Source organism: Leucoraja erinacea, unplaced genomic scaffold (assembly GCF_028641065.1).
Source record: "Leucoraja erinacea ecotype New England unplaced genomic scaffold, Leri_hhj_1 Leri_51C, whole genome shotgun sequence".
NCBI classification, from domain to species: Eukaryota; Metazoa; Chordata; class Chondrichthyes; order Rajiformes; family Rajidae; genus Leucoraja; species Leucoraja erinaceus.
The window spans coordinates 236375-259548 of record NW_026576421.1 but is presented as its reverse complement, the minus strand read 5'-3'; the positions used below and the strand labels follow the sequence as shown (position 1 = coordinate 259548).

General features: G+C 53.6%; 1 protein-coding gene across 1 annotated transcript in view; it reads right to left on the bottom strand.

Annotated features, from left to right (window-relative positions):
- The window catches only part of dnah2 (dynein, axonemal, heavy chain 2), a 130114-nt gene that overhangs the window by 25807 nt on the left and 81133 nt on the right, over positions 1-23174 (bottom strand). The window contains 16 exon segments of the mRNA XM_055630719.1: positions 725-778; positions 780-890; positions 2583-2699; positions 5834-6003; positions 6424-6565; positions 7892-8008; positions 8559-8769; positions 13626-13765; positions 14817-14949; positions 15661-15800; positions 15885-16045; positions 17345-17512; positions 19274-19420; positions 20760-20890; positions 22064-22149; positions 22376-22564. Of these exon segments, the coding sequence (XP_055486694.1) occupies positions 725-778; positions 780-890; positions 2583-2699; positions 5834-6003; positions 6424-6565; positions 7892-8008; positions 8559-8769; positions 13626-13765; positions 14817-14949; positions 15661-15800; positions 15885-16045; positions 17345-17512; positions 19274-19420; positions 20760-20890; positions 22064-22149; positions 22376-22564 (2217 nt within the window).

The following is a 23174-nucleotide window of genomic DNA, read 5'->3' as shown; positions in this document are numbered from 1 at the left end:
CATCATTACTTCTTTGCATTGGTTCCATATCTCTCTACATCACCGTCTATATCTCATGTTTCCCTTTCCCCTGACTAGTGTGAAGAAGTGTCTCGACCCAGAATCGTCACCCATCCCTTCTCTCCAGAGATGCTGCCTGTCTGTCCTGCTGAGTTACTCCAGCATCTTGTGTCTATCTTCTGTTGAATTCAGCATCTGCAGTTCCTTCCTACACAGACTCTGCTCCCATATGAGGGGGGATCTTATAGAAAGTCACAACATTCTTAAGTGGTTGGACAGGCTAGATGCAGGAAGATTGTTCCCGATGTTGGGGAAGTCCAGAACAAGGGGCCACACAGTTTAAGGATAAGGGGGAAATCTTTTAGGACCAAGATGAGAAAATCATTTTTTTTCACACACAGAGAGTGGTGAATCTGTGGAACTCTCTGCCACAGAGGGTAGTTGAGGCCAGTTCATTGGCTATATTTAAGAGGGAGTTAGATGTGGCCCTTGTGGCTAAAGGGATCAGGGGGTATGGAGAGAAGGCAGGGATGGGATACTGAGTTGGATGATCAGCCATGATCATATTGAATGGCGAATGGTGCAAGCTCGAAGGGCCGAATGGCCTCTACTCCTGCACCTATTGTCTATGTTTCTATGTTTCTATCATTCTATTGTGTTGTGCTGCTGCAAGTAAGAATGGTCTATCCGGACCACATGACAATAAAACACTCCTGCCGCTTACCTTCACGGTTTGTTCCCAGCGGGCTTTCTCTGCCGCTAGGCCGGACAGCAGCTTTGGCCGCCCGGTCCAGCTTGATCTCCATCTCCTCCGACCTTTTGCGCAGTTCCTCCTTCTGAGTCAGTTTCTCATCGTATTGTTTCTTCAACATCTCCAGCTTCTCGGCAACCTGAGGAAGGGAGAAACCTGATGGTGGCACAGCAGTAGAGTTGCTGCCTTATAGAGACCCAGGTTCCATCCTGACTACGGGTGCTGTCTGTACGGAGTTTGCACGTTCTCCCCGTCACCTGCATGGGTTTTCTCCCAGATCTTCGGTTTCCTCCCACACTCCAAAGACGTACAGGTTTGTAGGTTAATTGGCCTGGTGTATGTGTAAAGTGTGTGTGTGTGTGTGTGTGTGTGTGTGTGTGTGTGTGTGTGTGTGTGTGTGTGTGTGTGGTGGGGTGTGTGTGTGTGTGTGTGTGTGTGTGTGTGTGTGTGTGTGTGTGTGTGTGTGTGTGGGTGTGTGTGTGTGTGTGTGTGTGTGTGTGTATGTGTGTGTGTGTGTGCGTGTATGTGTGTAGGATAGTGTTAATGTGCGGGGATCGCTGGTCGGCGGGGACTCGGTGGGCCGAAGGGCCTGAATGAATTCTGTGGAATTATGAATGAAGAATTGTGGATTTCTCTGCCTCGGTGGAGGCAGGTTCTCTGGATGCTTTCAAGAGAGAGCTAGATAGGGCTCTTAAAGATAGCGGTGTCACGGGATATGGGGAGAAGGCAGGAACAGGGTACTGATTGGGGATGATCAACCGTGATCACATTGAATGGCGGTGCTGGCTCGAAGGGCCGAATGGCCTCTACTCCTGCACCTGTTGTCTATTGCATCTGTAAATTAAACACAACTAAGATGCAGAAGAAGCCTTTGTTGCTTTGGGCTGCCTGTAACCGATGGGGTTAATAACACAACTGCACCACATTACCAAAACAAACAGCATGCAACTCTCCTAACTTAGCCTGAAGTTGTAATTAGACCTAGTGAGCAATTGTAATCAGAGCACAATGCCTGAAAGAGAGGTGGAAGCTGATTCAATGGAGCTTTCACAGGGAAATTGGATCAAGATTAGAAAGGGAAAACCTCCAGGGATGTGGGGAGAGAGAGCAGGGGGACTGCAGTGGGACTGAAGGGCGAGCAGTTTCAGAGGGCCAGCACACATGCTGTGGGATGAATGGCCATTCCATTTGTGGTGTGGGAAACACATCGTCCAATGCCCAGTGGATGAAGAGTGAGGCAGGGCACAGGCTCAATGTGACTGAGGGACTTGGAGGCAACAATCTGGAGGACGAGCATAAAGTCATTTGCTGAACAGTTGTTTGTTGAAGAATGCCACAGGAGAGAGGTTGGTTACCCTGGAGAGGGTGCAGAGAGGATGGACGAGGAGGGTTAGGATGACCAGGAGATGAGCTACAGGAAGAGGCTGGGAGTTTACTCCTTGGAGCGCAGGAGGATGAGGGGTGGTCTTATCGAGGTGTATAAGTAGATGCACAGTCTTTTACCCTGAGTCGGGAACAAGAGGACATAGGGTTGAGATGAGTGGGGGGGGGGAATTTTAGGAAGCTGAGGGGTAACTTTGTCTGCTCAAGTGTTGGTGGGCATTTGGAACGAGCTGCCAGAGGAAGTAGTTGAGGCAGGTGCTACTATCATAACACCTGGACAGGTACATGGATAGGATATGGACCAGTGGATGGGGTGGGTTGGTTGGGCCGAAGGGCCTGTTTCCGTGCTCTATGACTCTGAGAAGGTGCCGACATTGGAGACGCTGGGTTGTGGCCGGGTGGCCCACAGTGGCAGGCAACCATCACGCACATGCACACGCACACGCACCTCCTTTAGCTTTGCCTGTGCCTCCGCAAGAGACGCCTGTTTCTCCGCCAGTTGTGCCAAAGCTGCGTTCAGCCGCAGCCTCTTGGGTTCCACCACACGGTACAGCCTGCCGTACAGCTGCCGGCGGAGAGACAGAGAGAGGGAGCACGTTACACACAGGACTCTACACACAGAGGGAGCATGTTACACACAGGACTCTACACACAGAGGGAGCATGTTACACACAGGGCTCTACACACAGAGGGAGCATGTTACACACAGGGCTCTACACACAGAGGGAGCATGTTACACACAGGACTCTACACACAGAGGGAGCATGTTACACACAGGGCTGTACACACAGAGGGAGCACGTTACACACAGGACTCTACACACAGAGGGAGCATGTTACACACAGGACTCTACACACAGAGGGAGCATGTTACACACAGGACTCTACACACAGAGGGAGCATGTTACACACAGGACTCTACACACAGAGGGAGCATGTTACACACAGGGCTCTACACACAGAGGGAGCATGTTACACACAGGGCTCTACACACAGAGGGAGCATGTTACACACAGGACTCTACACACAGAGGGAGCATGTTACACACAGGGCTGTACACACAGAGGGAGCACGTTACACACAGGACTCTACACACAGAGGGAGCACATTACACACAGGGCTCTACACACAGAGGGAGCATGTTACACACAGGGCTCTACACACAGAGGGAGCATGTTACACACAGGGCTCTACACACAGAGGGAGCATGTTACACACAGGACTCTACACACAGAGGGAGCATGTTACACACAGGACTCTACACACAGAGGGAGCATGTTACACACAGGACTCTACACACAGAGGGAGAATGTTACACACAGGACTCTACACACAGAGGGAGTATGTTACACACAGGACTCTACACACAGAGGGAGCATGTTACACACAGGGCTCTACACACAGAGGGAGCATGTTACACACAGGGCTCTACACACAGAGGGAGCATGTTACACACAGGACTCTACACACAGAGGGAGCATGTTACACACAGGACTCTACACACAGAGGGAGCACATTACACACAGGACTCTACACACAGAGGGAGCATGTTACACACAGGGCTCTACACACAGAGGGAGCATGTTACACACAGGACTCTACACACAGAGGGAGAATGTTACACACAGGACTCTACACACAGAGGGAGTATGTTACACACAGGACTCTACACACAGAGGGAGCATGTTACACACAGGGCTCTACACACAGAGGGAGCATGTTACACACAGGGCTCTACACACAGAGGGAGTATGTTACACACAGGACTCTACACACAGAGGGAGCATGTTACACACAGGACTCTACACACAGAGGGAGCACATTACACACAGGACTCTACACACAGAGGGAGCACGTTACACACAGTACACCACCATCGATAGACAGAGCCATCTGCTAGGATATAGAGGTGTCGTTCCAATTTACTCCTTCCATTGACTCCATCTACACCTCACGCTGCCTCCACAAGGCCAGCAGCATGATCGTGGACCAGTCTCACCCCTGTCACTGTAGCTCGGTACACAGGACTGAGCTGGATGAGTCTGGATGTTCTCTCTGCATCCTTACAAGTGCGATAAGGGGCATCAGTAGAACTTTAGCCTCTCATTCACCAAACTCCTTGGCCCCAATTGTAATGCCCTGAGCAGCACGGTGGTGCAGCGGGTGGAGCTGCTGCCTCACAGCGCCAGAGACCCGGGCTCAATGCTGACTACGGGCGCTGTCTGTACGGAGTTTGCACGTTCTCCCTGTGACCGCGTGGGTTATCTCCGGGTGCTCCGGTTTCCTCCCACACTCCAAAGACTTGTGGGTTTGCAGGTTAATTGCTTTGGTATCATTGTAAATTGTCCCCAGTGTGTGTAGGATAGTGTTAATGTGTTGGGGGGTGTGGGTGGGTGGAGGGGGCCGTCAGTGGGAGGCGGGGGGTGGGTGTGTGATTGGAGGGCCCCGTCAGTGAGATGCGGGTGGGGGTGGGGTACGTCCAGCACCTACCTCCATGGCCAGCACCCACATACACAGGGACTTTGGCTGCCCACGTGTCGGGCTGTGTAGAGGGGGCCGTCAGTGGGAGACAGGGCAGGGGGTGGGGTAGATGGAGGGGGCCATCAGTGGGGGACAGGGCAGGGGGTGGGGTAGATGGAGGGGGCCATCAGTGGGAGACAGGGTGGGGGTGGGGTAGATGGAGGGCCCCGTCAGTGGGAGACAGGGTGGGGGTGGGGTAGATGGAGGGGGCCGTCAGTGGGAGACAGGGTGGGGGTGGGGTAGATGGAGGGGGCCGTCAGTGGGAGACAGGGCAGGGGGGTGGGGTAGATGGAGGGGGCCGTCAGTGGGGAGACAGGGTGGGGGTGGGGTAGATGGAGGGGGCCGTCAGTGGGAGACAGGGTGGGGGTGGGGGTAGATGGAGGGCCCCGTCAGTGGGAGACAGGGCAGGGGGTGGGGTAGATGGATGGGGGGGGCCGTCAGTGGGACACAGGGTGGGGGTGGGTACGTACAACACCTACCTCCATGGCCAGCACCCACATACACAGGGACTTGGCTGCCTACGATGTCGGGCTGTGTAGAGGGGGGCCGTCAGTGAGAGACAGGGCAGGGGGTGGGGTAGATGGAGGGGGCCGTCAGTGGGAGACAGGGCGTAGGTGGGGTACGTGCAGCACCTACCTCCATGGCCAGCACCCACATACACAGGGACTTGGCTGCCACTGACACACGGCCCACAATGTCGGGCTGTGTAGAGGGGGCCATCAGTGGGAGACGGGGGGCGGGGGGTGGGGTAGATGGAGGGCCCCGTCAGTGGGAGACAGGGCGGGGGGGTGGGGTAGATGGAGGGCCCCGTCAGTGGGAGACAGGGCGTAGGTGGGGTACGTGCAGCACCTACCTCCATGGCCAGCACCCACATACACAGGGACTTGGCTGCCCACAATGTCGGGCTGTGTAGAGGGCCCCGTCAGTGGGAGACAGGGCAGGGGTGGGGTACATGGAGGGCCCCGTCAGTGGGAGACGGGGCGGGGGTGGGTATGTGCAACACCTACCTCCATGGCCAGCACCCACATACACAGGGACTTGGCTGCCACAGACACACGGCCCACAATGTCGGGCTGTGTAGAGGGGGCCATCAGTGGGAGACAGGGCGGGGGGTGGGTGTGTGATTGGAGGGGGCCGTCAGTGGGAGACAGGGCAGGGGGTGGGTATGTGCAACACCTACCTCCATGGCCAGCACCCACATACACAGGGACTTGGCTGCCACTGACACACGGCCCACAATGTCGGGCTGGAAGTCCGGCTGTGCGCAGTACGTTCCGATCTTCTTCAACACCTTGTCTGAAATGTTGTCTTTATCAAAGTTGATGAGCTGTTTAATGAAGGTGGGCTCACCTGTAAAACAGGAGTCACCTGGTCAATGATCAAACTCTGGCACCCCCCCGCCCAGCTTGCCCCCCACACATTGACACACGACCAGTCCCGTCAATGGCCCACGTCCACCTGTTGCATCAACAGAGCCGTGACACCCAATGGGCAGTAGACACTCACCGTGATGACAAACGGCCACCAATGTTCAGTCACTATTGGTGACACCCACTGGACATCAGTCGGTGTGGTGATACCCATTGGCCAGCGGTCAATGGCCATTGGGGATGGATGGACACAGCGATCTACGGCCCGTGTCTTCATGGGGGTTCCTGACTGACCACTAATGTTCCCACCTGCCGCCATTTGGCGACTGGCACCGTAACCAAAGTGCAAGCCTGGCAACACCAGCTGATCTATAACGTACCAGCGGCACTGGCCTCTTACCCAACTCTTTCTTGGCCTCGGCCCAGGTGGGCTCCGAGCCACGGAGGATCATCACTGCCTGCATCACCGTCTCGACCAGGATCGGAGGCCGGCCGTACGACTTGATCTCAGTCATGTCCTTCTTATTCAACGACTCCAGCGCCTGGAATAGAGAGAGAGAGAGAGAGAGACGGGCGCTCAGGTGAGGGTGGAATCCTATCGGAAAGGAAGGCGGAGAATTGGATCAAGTGAGGGAGGTGGGGAGGGGAGGGGGGAGTGGGGTGGGAAAAAAGGGGAGGGGGAGAGAGGGGAAAGTGTGGGGCAATCAGGATGGATGGAGGGACTGAGAGGGAGCAGGTTATGTGAAATGAGAGAATTGAGCAAGTTGGGCCTGTTTCCACACTGTATCACTGTGTGAATGAGTGAAGCAGGGAGTTACAGAGAGAGAGATCCCTTGTGGAAAGCAGGGTGGGTGGGAGTGGGATTCGCTCCAGAGAGAAGGATGTTTTTCTGAACCAGGGGTTGGTGTGAGCTGCAAGGGGCGTTGAGGTCGATTCTGCAACATCTTTCAAGAGGGAATGACATCGATACGAGGATAATTAGCAGTCTGTGGGGACCGTGTAGGGAGGGGGAACTGATTGGAAGCCCTCAATGGAGCCAGCACATGCTCAATGCACCTTGCTCTCACATCAGTTCTACGTTAATTCCTGTTCCACTGTACCCGTTGGTACACAGACACTAAACTGACCATGAAGCTTTGAATGTGATTTGAAACTAGCCCTTGTCCCCGCCTGGTTTGGCAGAGCAGCATAGATGAAATAGTCCTCCCTTCCATGCTACAGGTTCAGTGCATGGTCTTGTGTGCACTTGGTATCCATGCAATGAATGACGGCAGGCTCTGGTCAACATCTCCACTATGGAGCGGTGAAAAGGTACAGAATAGTGAAAGGCTTGGATAGAATGGATGTGGAGAGGATGTTTCCACTAGTGGGAGAGTCTAGGACCAGAGGGCACAGCCTCAGAATTAAAGGACGTTCTTTTAGGAAGGAGATGAGGAGGAATTTAGGAAGGAGATGAGGAGGAATTTCCTTAGTCAGAGGGTGGTGAATCTGTGGGATTCTTTGCCACAGACGGCTGTGGAGGCCACAAGTCAGTGGATGTTTTTAAGGCAGAGATAGATAGATTGTTGATTAGTGCGGGTGACATGGGTTATGGGGAGAAGGCAGGAGAATGGGGTTTGGAGCGAGAGATAGATCAGCCGTGATTGAGTGGGTGAGTAGACTTGATGGGCCGAATGGCCTCATTCTGCTGCTATTTCTTATGAATGGGAAGCCGCTCCCATAGAACGAAGAGGTGGGAACCCGGACTTTGGTGCCAGGTCCACGCCAGACCTAAGGATGAGGCGGCGTTGTGCCCGCGTGCCCTACCCTCATGGGGCAGGTCCACACCAGACCCATGGATGTGCCCACATTGTGCCCGCGTGCCCTACCCTCATGGCATCCTGCAGTGCTGGCATGGCTTCGTCCAGCTCCTTCTGGGCTCCCTCCGCCATTATTTTACACTTAATCTCCTCAGCGGCGATCTTCTCGCTGTGCGAGGTGACGGTCTGTAAGGACACAACACACAGTGAGGTTTGGCTCAATGAGGCCGCAAACACAACACAGTGGGTTACAACCAAGGCACAGTAGACACAGAGTACTGGGTTACCAGGAGTTTAGAGATACAGCGCTGAAACAGGCCCTTCGGCCCACCGAGTCCGTGCCGACCAGCGACCAGGGATGGGGGATGGGGGTTGGGGGGGTGGGGGGATGATGATGGGGTGATGGGCGATCAGCGATGGTGGATGGGTGAAGGGTGATGGGGGATGGGGGTTTGGGGGGGTGGGGGGGGATGATGATGGGGTGATGGGGGGGATGGGTGATGGGTGAAGTGTGATGGGGGATGATGATGGGGTGATGGGGGGGATGGGTGATGGGCGATCAGCGATGGGGGGATGGGTGTTGGGGGGGGGGGGGGGTGATGATGATGGGGGGATGGGGTGATGGGGAATGGGGAATGGGGGATGGGTGTTGGGGGGTGATGATGGGATGGGGGGGATGGGGGGGATGGGGTGATGGGCGATCAGCGATGGCAGATGGGTGATGGGTGATGCCCACCTTCTGCTGTTCATCGGCCTCTCGTTTCTGCTGCACGATGATGACCAGGTACTCCTCACACTGCTTCTGGAACTCGGCCACCTTCACCTTGGCTTCCTCCAGCTCCACGGACATCACCTCCACCTTGTCACGCGTTTCGTCGATCTTCGACAAGCCATTGCGCAGCTTGTTGGCCTGGGAGCTGATCTCGATCCGCTTCTCCTCCAGTAGCCTGGGGAACAGCAACGTGGAACATGGAACGATGCAGGGTGGGGCAGGGCAGGGCAGGTAGGGCAGGGTGGGGCGGGGCGGGGCGGGGCAGGGCAGGGCAGGGTAGGACGGGCAGGGTAGGGGTAGGGCAGGGGAGGGGAGGGCAGGGTAGGGGAGGGGGGGGCAGGGGAGGGGAGGGGAGGGTAGGGCAGGGTAGGGGAGGGCAGGGCAGGGGAGGGCAGGGGAGGGCAGGGCAGGGGAGGGCAGGGCAGGGCTGGGCAGGGCAGGGCAGGGCTGGGCAGGGCAGGGCGGGGGAGGGCAGGGCGGGGCAGGGCAGGGCAGGGCAGGGCAGGGGCGGGCGGGGCAGGGGTGGGCGGGGCAGGGGAGGGCAGGGGAGGGCAGGGCAGGGGAGGGCAGGGCAGGGGAGGGCAGGGGAGGGCAGGGCGGGGCAGGGCGGGGGCAGGGCATGGTAGGGTAGGGTAGGGCAGGGCAGGGTAGGGCAGGGCAGGGTGGGGTAGGGCAGGGTGGGTAGGGCAGGGCAGGGGAGGGCAGGGCAGGGCAGGGTGGGGCAGGGTGGGGCAGGGCAGGGCAGGGGAGGGCAGGGCGGCGCAGGGCAGGGCAGGGCAGGGTGGGGCAGGGCAGGGCAGGGCAGGGTGGGGCAGGGCAGGGCAGGGTGGGGCAGGGCAGGGCAGGGGGGGGGCAGGGTGGGGCAGGGCAGGGCGGGGCAGGGCAGGGCAGGGTAGGGCAGGGCGGGGCAGGGCAGGGCAGGGCAGGGCGGGGCAGGGCAGGGCAGGGTAGGGCAGGGTGGGGCAGGGCAGGGGAGGGCAGGGCAGGGCAGGGCAGGGCAGGGCAGGGCAGGGCAGGGCGGGGGCAGGGCGGGGCAGGGCAGGGTAGGGCAGGGTGGGGCAGGGCAGGGTAGGGCAGGGTGGGGCAGGGCAGGGGAGGGCAGAGCAGGGCAGGGCAGGGCAGGGCAGGGCAGGGCGGGGCAGGGCGGGGCAGGGCAGGGCAGGGCAGGGTGGGGCAGGGCAGGGTAGGGTAGGGTAGGGCAGGGCAGGGTAGGGCAGGGCAGGGCAGGGTAGGGCAGGGCAGGGGGCGGGGTAGGGCAGGGTAGGGCAGGGCAGGGTAGGGCAGGGCAGGGCAGGGTAGGGCAGGGCAGGGCAGGGCAGGGCAGGGCAGGGGGTAGGGCAGGGCAGGGTAGGGTAGGGCAGGGCAGGGCGGGGTAGGGCAGGGTAGGGCAGGGTAGGGCAGGGCAGGGTAGGGCAGGGCAGGGTAGGGTAGGGCAGGGCAGGGTAGGGCAGGGCAGGGCAGGGTAGGGCAGGGCAGGGTAGGGTAGGGCAGGGCAGGGTAGGGCAGGGCAGGGTAGGGCAGGGTAGGGCAGGGTAGGGTAGGGCGGGGCAGGGCAGGGTAGGGCAGGGTAGGGCGGGGTAGGGCAGGGTAGGGCAGGGCAGGGTAGGGTAGGGCAGGGCAGGGCAGGGTAGGGCAGGGTAGGGCAGGGTAGGGTAGGGCAGGGCAGGGTAGGGCAGGGCAGGGTAGGGTAGGGTAGGGCAGGGCAGGGTAGGGCAGGGTAGGGCAGGGCAGGATAGGGTAGGGCAGGGTGGGGCAGGGTAGGGTAGGGGGCAGGGTAGGGTAGGACAGGGTAGGGTAGGGCAGGGTAGGGTGGGGCAGGGTAGAGTAGGGCAGGGTAGGGTAGGGCAGGGTAGGGTAGGACAGGGTAGGGTAGGGCAGGGTAGGGTAGGGCAGGGTAGGGTAGGGCAGGGTAGGGTAGGGCAGGGTAGGGTGGGGCAGGGCAGGGGGCAGGGCGGGGCAGGGCAGGGTAGGACAGGGTAGGGTAGGGCAGGGCAGGGTGGGGCAGGGTAGGGTAGGGCAGGGTAGGGCGGGGCAGGGCAGGGTGGGGCAGGGCAGGGCACAACATCCAGGCTGGATTGTAAACATACATTGTCTTTCCACTGACTGGCTAGCATGCAACATATAAAGTTAGTACCTCCACCAATGTAAAGCACTTTGGTCAACAAGAGTTCTTTTTTAAATGTGCTATAGAAATAAAAATGACTTGACTTGATACGTTCACCAGGTTAATTCCCGGGATGGCGGGACTGTCATATGATGAAAGAATGGGTCGACTGGGCTTGTATACACTGGAATTTAGAAGGACGAGAGGGGATCTTATAGAACATATAAAAGTATTAGACAGGCTAGATACAGGGAAATTGTTCCCCATGTTGGGTGAGTCCAGAACCAGGGGCCACACACAGTTTAAGAATAAGGGGTCGGCCATTTAGGACTGAGATGAGGAAAAACTTCTTCACCCAGAGAGTTGTGAATGTGTGGGATTCTCTGCCACAGACGGCAGTGGAGGCCGATTCACTGGATGTTTTCAAGAGAGAGTTAGATTTAGTTCTTCGGGCTAACGGAATCAAGTGATATGGAGAGAAAGCAGGAACAGGATACTGAGTTGGATGATCAGCCGTGATCATATTGAATGGCGAATGGTGCAGGCTCGAAGGGCCGAATGGCCTCTACTCCTGCACCTATTTTCTATGATTCTATGTTTCTAAGCAAAATATGAGGCTGGTTTGTGTGATGGTCTGGTAGACAAAAATGCTGGAGTAACTCAGCAGGTGCAGCAGCATCTATGGAGCGAAGGAAATAGGCAACGTTTCGGGCCGAAACCCAAAGGAAATAGGCAACGTTTCGGGCCGAAACCCAAAGGAAATAGGCTGAAACGTTGCCTAAAAATGCTGGAGTAACTCAGCGGGTGCAGCAGCATCTATGGAGCGAAGGAAATAGGTAACGTTTCGGGCCGAAACCCTTCGGGTTTCGACCCGAAACGTTGCCTATTTCCTTTGGGTTTCGGCCCGAAACGTTGCCTATTTCCTTCGCTCCATAGATGCTGCTGCACCCGCTGAGTTCCTCCAGCATTTTTATCTACCTTCGATTTTCCAGCATCTGCAGTTCCTTCTTAAACACAATGTGATTTGGCAGTTGCTCAATGCAGATTAGTTTGAACAGCACCACGACCATTATTACACAATGTCCACGCAGTGGGGAGTCGGAGAATCACATTGCATTTTCCTCTCAGCTCCACGCAATTGTGATCCAAACGCAGAGCTTTGAAAGGACCTGGCCACCTAATTGTGGGAGATTTAATGTTCTCTCATTAAACAGATCAAAATCATTCTTTAATTCAGCTCCAGGTTTTCTTCACAACGGCAGCTCACTTCAGGAGCCCCACAGCTCTTTGTGCAAAGTGTTTTTTTTAATGTTCTCCCAGTTTCATACTGAGCGTGCAACTGAATAATATCTTCTGCCCTCTCGTGATTCATCAGTGGCCTTTATTTTACGTGGCGGGGGGGGGGTGAGGGGGGGGGGGGGGGGGGGGGAATATGTTGATTGAGCCAGAACTTGGTGCATCTTAATTCCCAGATCCGCTGTCCACTAGAGATACTAGACCACTTGCTCTCCACTGGCTGTGACACATAGTGCCGTAACTATGGTGCTGTTCAAGCGATGCAGAGAGGTTGTCAGATCAGGTTGGAAGTTCACCACCCATTCAACCTCCTCCTCTCCGGGAGATTATCCGGGATTGTTTGTGTAGGGAGGAAACTGCAGATGCTGGTTTAAACCGAAGATAGACACAAGAAGCCGGAGTAACTCAGCAGGACAGGCAGCGTCTCTGGAGAGAAGGAATAGGTGACGTTTCGGGTCGAGACTTGTCGACCTATTCCTTTCCCCAGAGATGCTGCCTGACCCGCTGAATTAGCCTACAAACCTGTACATCTTTACAGATGTTACAGTCACAGGGGAACAACCTGCGCGGGAGGAAACCGGAGCACCCGGAGAAAACCCACACGGTCGCAGGTAGAGCATGCAAACTCCATACAGTGCATACTCCCGCTTCGAGAACACTGACGCAATTATAAAGAAAGCTCATCAGCGCCTGCCTCTACTTCCTGAGAAGATTACGGAGAGTCGGTTTGTCAAGGAGGACTCTCTCTAACTTCTACAGGTGCACAGTAGAGAGCATGCTGACCAGTTGCATCGTGGCTTGGTTCGACAACCTGAGCGCCCTGGAGAGGAAAAGACTACAAAAAGTAGTAAACACTGCCCAGTCCATCATCGGCTCTGACCTTCCTTCCATCGAGGGGATTTATCGCAGTCGCTGCCTCAAAAAGGCTGGCAGTATCATCAAAGACCCTCACCATCCTGGCCACACACTCATCTCCCTGCTACCTTCAGGTAGAAGGTACAGGAGCCTGAAGACTGCAATAACCAGGTTCGGGAATAGCTACTTCCCCACAGCCATCAGGCTATTAAACCTGGCTCGGACAAATCTCTGAACATTAATAGACCATTATCTGTTATTTGCACTTTATCAGTTTATTTATTCATAGAAACATAGAAACATAGAAATTAGGTGCAGGAGTAGAGGCCATTCGGCCCTTCGAGCCTGCACCGCCATTCAATATGATCATGGCTGATCATCCAACTCAGTATCCCGTACCTGCCTTCTCTCCATACCCCCTGATCCCCTTAGCCACAACGGCCACATCTAACCCTCTTAAATATAGCCAATGAACTGTGGCCTCAACTATCCTCTGTGGCAGAGAGTTCCACAGATTCACCACTCTCTGTGTGAAAAAAGTTCTTCTCATCTCGGTTTTAAAGGATTTCCCCCTTATCCTGTATTCATGTGTGTATACATCTATATAATGATATATGGACACACTGATCTGTTCTGTATTCATGCCTACTATGTTCTGGTGTGCTGAAGCAAAGCAAGAATTTCAGGACACATGACAATAAACTCTCTTGACTTGACTTGACTTGACTTGCCATGTGGTCAGGATGGGGCATCAGTACTACCCGCTGTACACTTACTTCTTGTAGCCCGACACCAGCTCCAGGTAGTTGGTGGGGGTGACGTAATTCTGCCTCCTGACCTCCTGCAGCATCTTCCGGGAGTAGGTACTTACCGAGCGATGCATGGTGACAAAGATGCGTGCCACGTTGTTGCGTAGCTGGGGAAGCAGAGGGAGGTTTGTAGGTTAATTGGCTTGGTGTACGTGTAAAGTGTAGGATAGCGTTAATGTGCGGTGATCGCTGGCCAGCATGGACTCGGTGTTTCTGCTCTGTACCCCTACACTAGACTCCCCTGCAGCGGGAACAGGGTGGGAGACCACCGTCTACATCGGATGTTGCCATCATTCCTATCGCTGGCTGACAGTGCAGTAGAGGCCAGATCCAGTTACATCCTCATCCACTCCCTATAAAACCCAGCCGTTACAGTCACAGGGGAAAAACCCTGGAGGAAACCGGAGCACCCGGACTGAGAAAACCCACGCAGGTCACAGGGAGAACATGCAAACTCCATACAGACAGCGCCCATAGTCAGGGTTGAACATGGGTCCATGGCACTGTGAGGCAGTAACTCTATCGCTGTGCCACCGTGCTGCCAGTACATGTGACGATGAAACACTCTTGACTATGGACGATGATAGACTGAGACGCTATGAGGCTGCCACCCAGAACCCCTCAGGACAGCCCAGCACACAGACTCCTCAGGACAGGACAGCCCGGCTCAGTACACAGACTCCTCAGGACAGCCCGGCTCAGTACACAGACTCCTCAGGACAGGACAGCCCGGCTCAGTACACAGACTCCTCAGGACAGCCCGGCTCAGTACACAGACCCCTCAGGACAGCCCGGCTCAGTACACAGACTCCCCAGGACAGGACAGACCGGCTCAGTACACAGACCCCCCAGGACAGCCCGGCTCAGTACACAGACCCCCCAGGACAGCCCAGCTCAGTACACAGACCCCTCAGGACAGCCCGGCCCAGTACACAGACCCCCCAGGACAGCCCGGCCCAGTACACAGACCCCTCAGGACAGCCTGGCTCAGTACACAGACCCCTCAGGACAGCCCGGCTCAGTACACAGACTCCCCAGGACAGGACAGACCGGCTCAGTACACAGACCCCCCCCCAGGACAGCCCGGCTCAGTACACAGACCCCCCAGGACAGCCCGGTTCAGTACACACAGACCACTCAGACACAAGGGCCATTTACCGCTTCTGTTCCTCCCAGGTCCACTGTCATCAGGTATCGTTCGGCCACCTCCAGCAACGCATCTTTGGGCCACTCTGAGAACCAGTCGATGGTGGTGCAGTTCACCAGCGCTGGGTACTGACGTACACGGTTCCTGCAACACAGTTCACAGCAAAACAACATGTCATACAGTGATAATACAGTGTGGAAACACCTTGCCCACACTGCCCAACATGTCCCAGCTACACCAGTGTGGAAACAGGCCCTTTAGCCCAACATGTCCCAGCTACACCAGTGTGGAAACACCTTGCCCACACCGCCCAACATGTCCCAGCTACACTAGTCCCACTTGGTCCATATCCCTCCAAACCTGTCCTATCCATGTACCTGTCTAACTGTTTCTTAAACATTGGGATAGACACAAATTGCTGTGGTAACTGAGCGGGTCAGGCAGCATCTGTGGCGAATTGTTGATGTTTTGGGCCTGACAGTGCTGAGTAATCGGGTTGTGGTCACTGGGGATGGACATCTTGGACATACAGCACCACCAATCACTAAGTCTATCCAGGGACAAGAGGGACAATTCACCTGCAGACCCGCACATGTTTGGGAGGAGAAACCCACACACGGTCACAGGGAGAATGGATACACTCTGTATGTGTGGTCAGCATCAAACAGGGGTCTCCAGCACCACCAGAGGCAGCAACTCTACCATTGCATCACTGTGCCGCCATGACATCAGGTGCGGGAGGTGGGGAGCAGGACATGAACTTGTTGGCCACAGAATACCAAGTAGTAAGGAGTTGAGTGCAGTAACATGCCTGCAGTACACTGGAGCACACAGACTGATCGCGGGAGCTCTCACCTGAAGGGGTCTCCAATAGGACTCATGCACATCACCACGTGGAGGTTGCTTCTCACTCTCTCCATGAAGAAATTGAAGATTCCTTCATTTGTTTCAGGAATGGATTCATTTTTGGCTTCATCCAACAGGGCATTTTTGATCTAGATGTGGAGAATATTATGAATGACCACATCAACGGCACTCTCCTCAAAGACACCGACCGGGACTGTGTTTCATGGACTCACCTCCTCAAATTCATCAACTTTAAACAGATTTGGAACTTCTCCTGAGCTCAGGATATTATTAATATCTTCCAAGAAGTTCTCTTCCACCAGTTGCATGTCCGTGAACAGGAACATTGTTGGATTATTTAAAACCCCGGCCTCTTTGTAAATTTTCTTCAGATCTGCAAAGACGCAGGTGAGTTCAATCAACATAAATTACTTTAAGTTGGGTTCCCTTCCTCATCTCCTCACTGTGGGAGATGCTCGACATTATCCAGTCTCCTGGCAGTGGGACAAGAGTTTAGTCAAGGAGCTAGTCTTCAATACAGAGCTGCAATAATAACCATATAACCATATAACAATAACAGCACGGAAACAGGCCATCTCGGCCCTACAAGTCCGTGCCGAACAACTTTTTTCCCCTTAGTCCCACCTGCCTGCACTCATACCATAACCCTCCATTCCCTTCTCATCCATATGCCTATCCAATTTATTTTTAAATGATACCAATGAACCTGCCTCCACCACTTCCACTGGAAGCTCATTCCACACCGCTACCACTCTCTGAGTAAAGAAGTTCCCCCTCATATTACCCCTAAACTTCTGTCCCTTAATTCTGAAGTCATGTCCTCTTGTTTGAATCTTCCCTATTCTCAGTGGGAAAAGCTTGTCCACATCAACTCTGTCTATCCCTCTCATCATTTTAAAGACCTCTATCAAGTCCCCCCTTAACCTTCTGCGCTCCAGAGAATAAAGACCTAACTTATTCAACCTATCTCTGTAACTTAGTTGTTGAAACCCAGGCAACATTCTAGTAAATCTCCTCTGTACTCTCTATTTTGTTGACATCTTTCCTATAATTGGGCGACCAAAATTGTACACCATACTCCAGAATTGGTCTCACCAATGCCATGTACAATTTTAACATTACATCCCAGCTTCTATACTCAATGCTCTGATTTATAAAGGCTAACATACCAAAAGCTTTCTTTACCACCCTATCTATATGAGATTCCACCTTCAAGGAACTATGCACGGTTATACCCAGATCCCTCTGTTCAACTGTATTCTTCAATTCCCTACCATTTACCATGTACGTCCTATTTTGATTTGTCCTGCCAAGGTGTAGCACCTCACATTTATCAGCATTAAACTCCATCTGCCATCTTTCAGCCCATTTCCCCAAATGGCCTAAATCACTCTGTAGACTTTGGAAATCCTCTTCATTATCCACAACACCCCCTATCTTGGTATCATCTGCATACTTACTAATCCAATTTACCACACCTTCATCCAGATCATTGATAGCGGACGCCACCGGTCTCATCTGTCCGGAGAGTCACCAGCCGAGATTGGGGCATGTGGGTGGGGTGGGGCATGTTTGTGGGTGTGGGGCATGTTGGTGGGTGTGGGCAGTGTGAGCTGACGGGTCTGTTTCCACACTGTGTGATTCAGTGCCAGACAGAGGGAAGCTGACTCACCATCTCTGAACTCCAGCTTACGGTAGACCCTGGTCACCTCGATCTTGTAGGTGTTGTAGACGGAAATGAAGGCAGACAGCTGGGACAGACTCTGCCGCCCACTCCCTCCAATCCCGACCAACAGCATGTTGCCCCGCGGCTGGCTGATCACACGCACTATCCTGGTGACTGCGGGAGGAAGAGGGCAGGTTGTAGCTCAGGCTGGCCAACGCTTGTAATACGCACAGTCCCCACCTCTCCGTGTTCTCCACAGATGCTGCATGTCTGACCCGCTGAGTTACTCCAGCACTCTGTGAAATGTCACCTATCCATGTTCTCCACAGATGCTGCCTGACCGCTGAGTTACACCAGCACTCTGTGAAACGTCATCTATCCATGTTCTCCACAGATGCTGCCTGGCCCGCTGAGTTACTCCAGCACTCTGTGAAACGTCACCTATCCATGTTCTCCACAGATGCTGCCTGACCCGCTGAGTTACTCCAGCACTCTGTGAAACGTCACCTATCCATGTTCTCCACAGATGCTGCCTGGCCCGCTGAGTTACTCCAGCACTCTGTGAAACGTCACCTATCCATGTTCTCCACAGATGCTGCCTGACCCGCTGAGTTACTCCAGCACTCTGTGAAACGTCACCTATCCATGTTCTCCACAGATGCTGCCTGACCCGCTGAGTTACTCCAACACATGTAATACTCCATCGAGCCTCTCTCTACAGGATTACAGTGGCGAGCAGCATACTGACTGACTTGGTTTCAGTAGCTCGAATGCTCAGGAAGGAAGAAGGCTGCAGAGAGAGGTGGACACTGCTTGCTCCATCGTGATAGACAGATAGATAAGACACCAAAATGCTGCCGTAATTCAGCGGGCCAGGCAGTGTCGCTGGAGAAAAGGAATAGGTGACGTTTCGGATCGGAACCACGGTTCGGAAATGAAAGATAGAGAAGGCCAAAAACAAAAACTAGGTTCGACAAGAATGGCCTCGGGGAGGGTGGAGTTGTTGGCTGTGGCAACAGGGATAGAGAGATGCAAACAGTAGCAGGATGACCAAGGTGGGGGAGTGGGGAGGGGGAAGGAAGTGGGACTTTCATGAAACCACTGTCCATACCACTGTTCCAAGGACCAGTTGGCTTGATGTTATATCTAGAGCATCTCTTTACAATTATTTTGTAGCGCTTTTGAACACTGAATCAATAGTCAATAGACAATAGGTGCAGGAGTAGAGGCCATTCGGCCCTTCGAGCCAGCACCGCCATTCAATGTAATCATGGCTGATCATCCCCAATCAGTACCCCGTTCCCCTGACTCCGCTATCTTTAAGAGCCCTATCTAGCTCTCTCTTGAAAGTATCCAGAGAACCTGCCTCCACCGCCCTCTGAGGCAGAGAATTCCACAGACTCACCACTCTCTGTGAGAAAAAGTGTTTCCTCGTCTCCGTTGTAAATGGCTTACCCCTTATTCTTAAACTGTGTGTGTGTGTGTGTGGCCCCTGGTTCTGGACTCCCCCAAAGTCAATGTTCATACCATAGAAACATAGAAATTAGGTGCAGGAGTAGAGGCCATTCGGCCCTTTGAGCCTGCACCGCCATTCAATATGATCATGGCTGATCATCCAACTCAGTATCCCGTACCTGCCTTCTCTCCATACACCCTGATCCCTTTAGCCACAAGGGCCACATCTAACTCCCTCTTAAATATAGCCAATGAACTGGCCTCAACTACCTTCTGTGGCAGAGAGTTCCAGAGATAAATCCAGATACCACTGTTCCAAGGAACTCTAGATGCTACATCTAGAGCACCTGTTTACAATAGTTTTGCAGCCCTTTTGAACACTGAATCATCCCCTGCCCTGTGAGGAAGGCAAGGAGATCTGCCGCTGGCCATTCGAATGCTCGCTGGTTCAATGTAAAAGCCCAAAGTAAGTAGGGTTACCATGCTCAATGGCGTCCTTGAATAGAACCAGGCTCATCGGCACCACTCCGGGCGTTGCATTGTACTCATCCAACTGTGCTTCCATGTAGATTTTCAGAGCCTTGAAGTTGACAAGGTCCTCATACACGTCGCCTCGTATGAAGTCACCTGGCCAGGAGAGAAAGATCTTTAAGAAGGAGTTGCAGATGCTGGAAAATCAAAGGCAGACAAAAATGCTGGAGAAACTCAGCGGGTGCAGCAGCATCTATGGAGCGAAGGATATAGGCAACGTTTCGGGCCGAAACCCGAACGAAATAGGTAACGTTTCGGGCCGAAACCCAAAGGAAATAGGTAACGTTTCGGGCTGAAACCCAAAGGAAATAGGCAACGTTTCGGGCCGAAACCCAAAGGAAATAGGTAACGTTTCGGGCCGAAACCCAAAGGAAATAGGCAACCCAACGGAAATAGGCAACGTTTCGGGCCGAAACCCAAAGGAAATAGGCAACGTTTCGGGCCGAAACGTTGCCTATTTCCTTCGCTCCATAGATGCTGCCCTGCTATTTCCTTCGCTCCATAGATGCTGCCTCACCCGCTGAGTTTCTCCAGCATTTTTGTCTACCCAGGAGAGAAAGATGTCTATTTTGTGTCCATTCCCAGTGTTACATCCCTGTTTTTATATTCTAGTCCTCTTGAGATAAATGCTAGCCTTCATTACCACTGTTTCAATACTGACTCAACAGGCCATTCAACCCACCAAGTCTATGCCAGCCCTTAATCCCCCATTCACACTGGTTCTACGTTATCTAACTTTCACCTCCACTCTCTCCACATACTGGGGGCCAATGAATGTACAAGCCCGCATGTCCTTGGGACGTGAGAGGAATCCGGAGCACACGGACAAACGCACGTGGTCACAGGGAGAACGTACAAACTTTACATAGTCACCTTTATTTCTAAAGCACACTCTCGTTGGCCAAAGTGCTTTACATTGGTGGAGGTATTAACGTTATACAACAGTGCTTCATAGATTAAGTACATACATAAATAGACACATACACCGCTCCCTCAGAGGACCTCAAGAAACACTTGTGAGTGGAAATAGGTTTTAAGTCTCGACTTAAAGGAGTCGATGGAGGGGGTTGTTCGTTCTGATGGGAAGGGGGATGCTGTTCCACAGTCTAGGAGCTGCAACCGCAAAGGTGCGGTCAGTCGCCCCTGAGCTTAAGCCTAGACCGCGGGATGTTCAGAAACCCCAAGTCGGCCCGGTCTGAGGGACCTGGAGGTGGTATGGTGGGGAAGCAGACTTTTGATGTAGACATGGACAGTGCAATCCCGTAGTCAGGACTCTGGCGCTGTGAGGCAGCAGTTCCACCCGCTGTGTAGCATGACAACAAGGGACTACAACCCATGGTCATGGAATGTTCACAGACACAGACACAGACACAGCCCAGTGAATCCCTGAGTCAGGGAGCAACTCCCTGCCACGACTGTTGTAATGAACACTTACCAAAGATAGGCGACTGTTTGTTTGGACAGAGGTTGTGGAAGGTCAAGTCCAGGAAGTGACCCAGCTTGTCATTCAACAGCAGCACAAAGGCATCCATGTCCTTGTGGTCCACAAACCGATCTGAAAACACCCTGCATCACGGCAACAGGAGTCACAGTCATACTTACAGCGTGGAAACAGACCCTTCAGCCCACCCCGACCAACATGCCCCAGCTACACTAGTCCCGCCTGCCTGCGTTTGGCCCATAGCCCTCTAAAGTCTGCAGAAAGGTCTCCACCTGAAACGTCACCCATTCCTTCTCTCCAGAGTTGCTGCCTGTCTGTCCCGCTGAGTTACTCCAGCATTTTGTGTCTGCCCCTCTATATCGATCCTATCCGTGTCCCTGTCTAAATGTTTTCTAAACCTTGTGGTAGGTAGCACCTTTGCTGCAAACAGGCTCATTCATCGTTCCCATTGTGGTTGCAAAGTCTTTCATTCAATGGAATCAAATAAAAGGTGTTGCACTGGTACAGGTGATGGTGGGGAAGTCCAGCAGAGGGATGGAGAGAGGAGATTGTGTGGTGCCCATTCCCTTTATCCAGCCTGATGTTCACAATCTGACTGCCCATCCAGATAGAAACATAGAAAACAGGTGCAGGAGGAAGCCATTCAGCCCTTCCAGCCAGCACCGCCATTCAATATGATCATGGCTGACTATTCAAAATCAGTACCCCGTTCCTGCTTTCTCCCCATATCCCTTGATTCCATTAGCCCCAAGAGCTAATATAACTCTCTCTTGAAAACATCCAGTGAATCGGCCTCCACTGCCTTCTGTGGCAGAGAATTCCACAGATTCACAACTCTCTGGGATAAAATGATTTTCCTCATCTCAGTCCTAAATGGCCGACCCCTTATTTGTAAACTGTGTGTGACCCCTGGTTCTGGACTCCCCCAACATGGGGAACATTCTTCCTGCATCTAGCCTGTCTAAATTCCAGTGAATACAAGCCCAGTCAATCCATTCTCTCATCATATGTCAGTCCCGCCATCCCGGGAATTAACCTGGTGAACCTATGCTGGGCTCCCTCAATAGCAAGAATGTCCTTCCTCAAACTAGGGGACCAAAACTGCACACAATACTCCAGGTGTGGCCTCACAAGGACCCTGTACAACTGCAGTAGGACCTCCTTGCTCCTAAACTCAACTCCTCTTGCTATGAAAGATCTAGATTATAACAGCAAGACCAGAGATCGACGATTCAGATGGAATTGTAAGTCAACTAATGAATGGGACTAGCGTTGGGGGTACAGTAAGTTGCGTTTACCTGAAGCATTCGTGAACCCACAAACGAGCGATGCTGGCCTTCGAGTCATGATAGTCCTTGTGCACGCGTAGCATCCCCTGGAAGATCTGTGGTAGCAATCAAACACGGGCAGGATTCAATGTCAGTAACGTAACTGGGAAGAAACATTTAGACGGGTACATGGATAGGACATGAGAGGGATACAGGCCAAACGCAGGCAGGTGGGACTAGTGTAGCTGGGGCATGTTGGCTGGTTGGTCTCGTTCCACAGAGGAGAACCGGAGAGGGTAGGAGAGGGTAGAGTGGGGACAGGAGCAAGCAAGGGAGCAGTACCTTGGAGATGTCTCTGAGGTTGAAGAGGTAATGAATCCTGGTTGGTGTAGGCAGAAACTTCTGGACCACCTCGTTGTAAAGTTCGATGGTGGCATCGGTGATGATGTTGCCGATTGGTTTCAACTGCTCTTCAAAGTCCTGCAGCTTCTGGTTTAACATGGTGCTGAAAATACGCTTGATCTGTGATGTCTGCAACAGGGGCAAAGTCAATACACAATAGGTGCAGGAGTAGAGGCCAGTACTGCCATTCATTGTGATCATGGCTGGTCATCCCCAATCAGTACCCCGTTCCTGCCTTCTCCCCATATCCCCTGACTCCAATATCTTCAAGAGTATCCAACACTCTCTTGAAAGCATCCAGAGAATTGATCTCCACTAACATCTGAGGCAGAGAATTCCACAGACTCACCACTCTCTGGGTGAAAAAGTATTTCCTCGTCTCCGTTCTAAATGGCCAACCCCTTATTCTTAAACTGTGTGTGGCCCCTGGTTCTGGACTCCCCCAACATCGGGAACATGTTTCCTGCCTCTAGCGTGTCCAATCCCTTAATAATCTTGTATGTTTCATGTCAACCTGCTGCAGGTACTGAGGAGGCACGAGTGAGGGTCTCATCTATGATGGGAGAGGGGAACACTTGTTGTAGAGCAAGAAGGTGGAGAATGCTGGAGAAACTCAGCGGGTGAGGCAGCATCTATGGAGCGAAGGAATAGGTGACGTTTCGGGTCGAGACCCTTCTTCCAAAAATGCTGGAGAAACTCAGCGGGTGAGGCAGCATCTATGGAGCGAAGGAATAGGTGA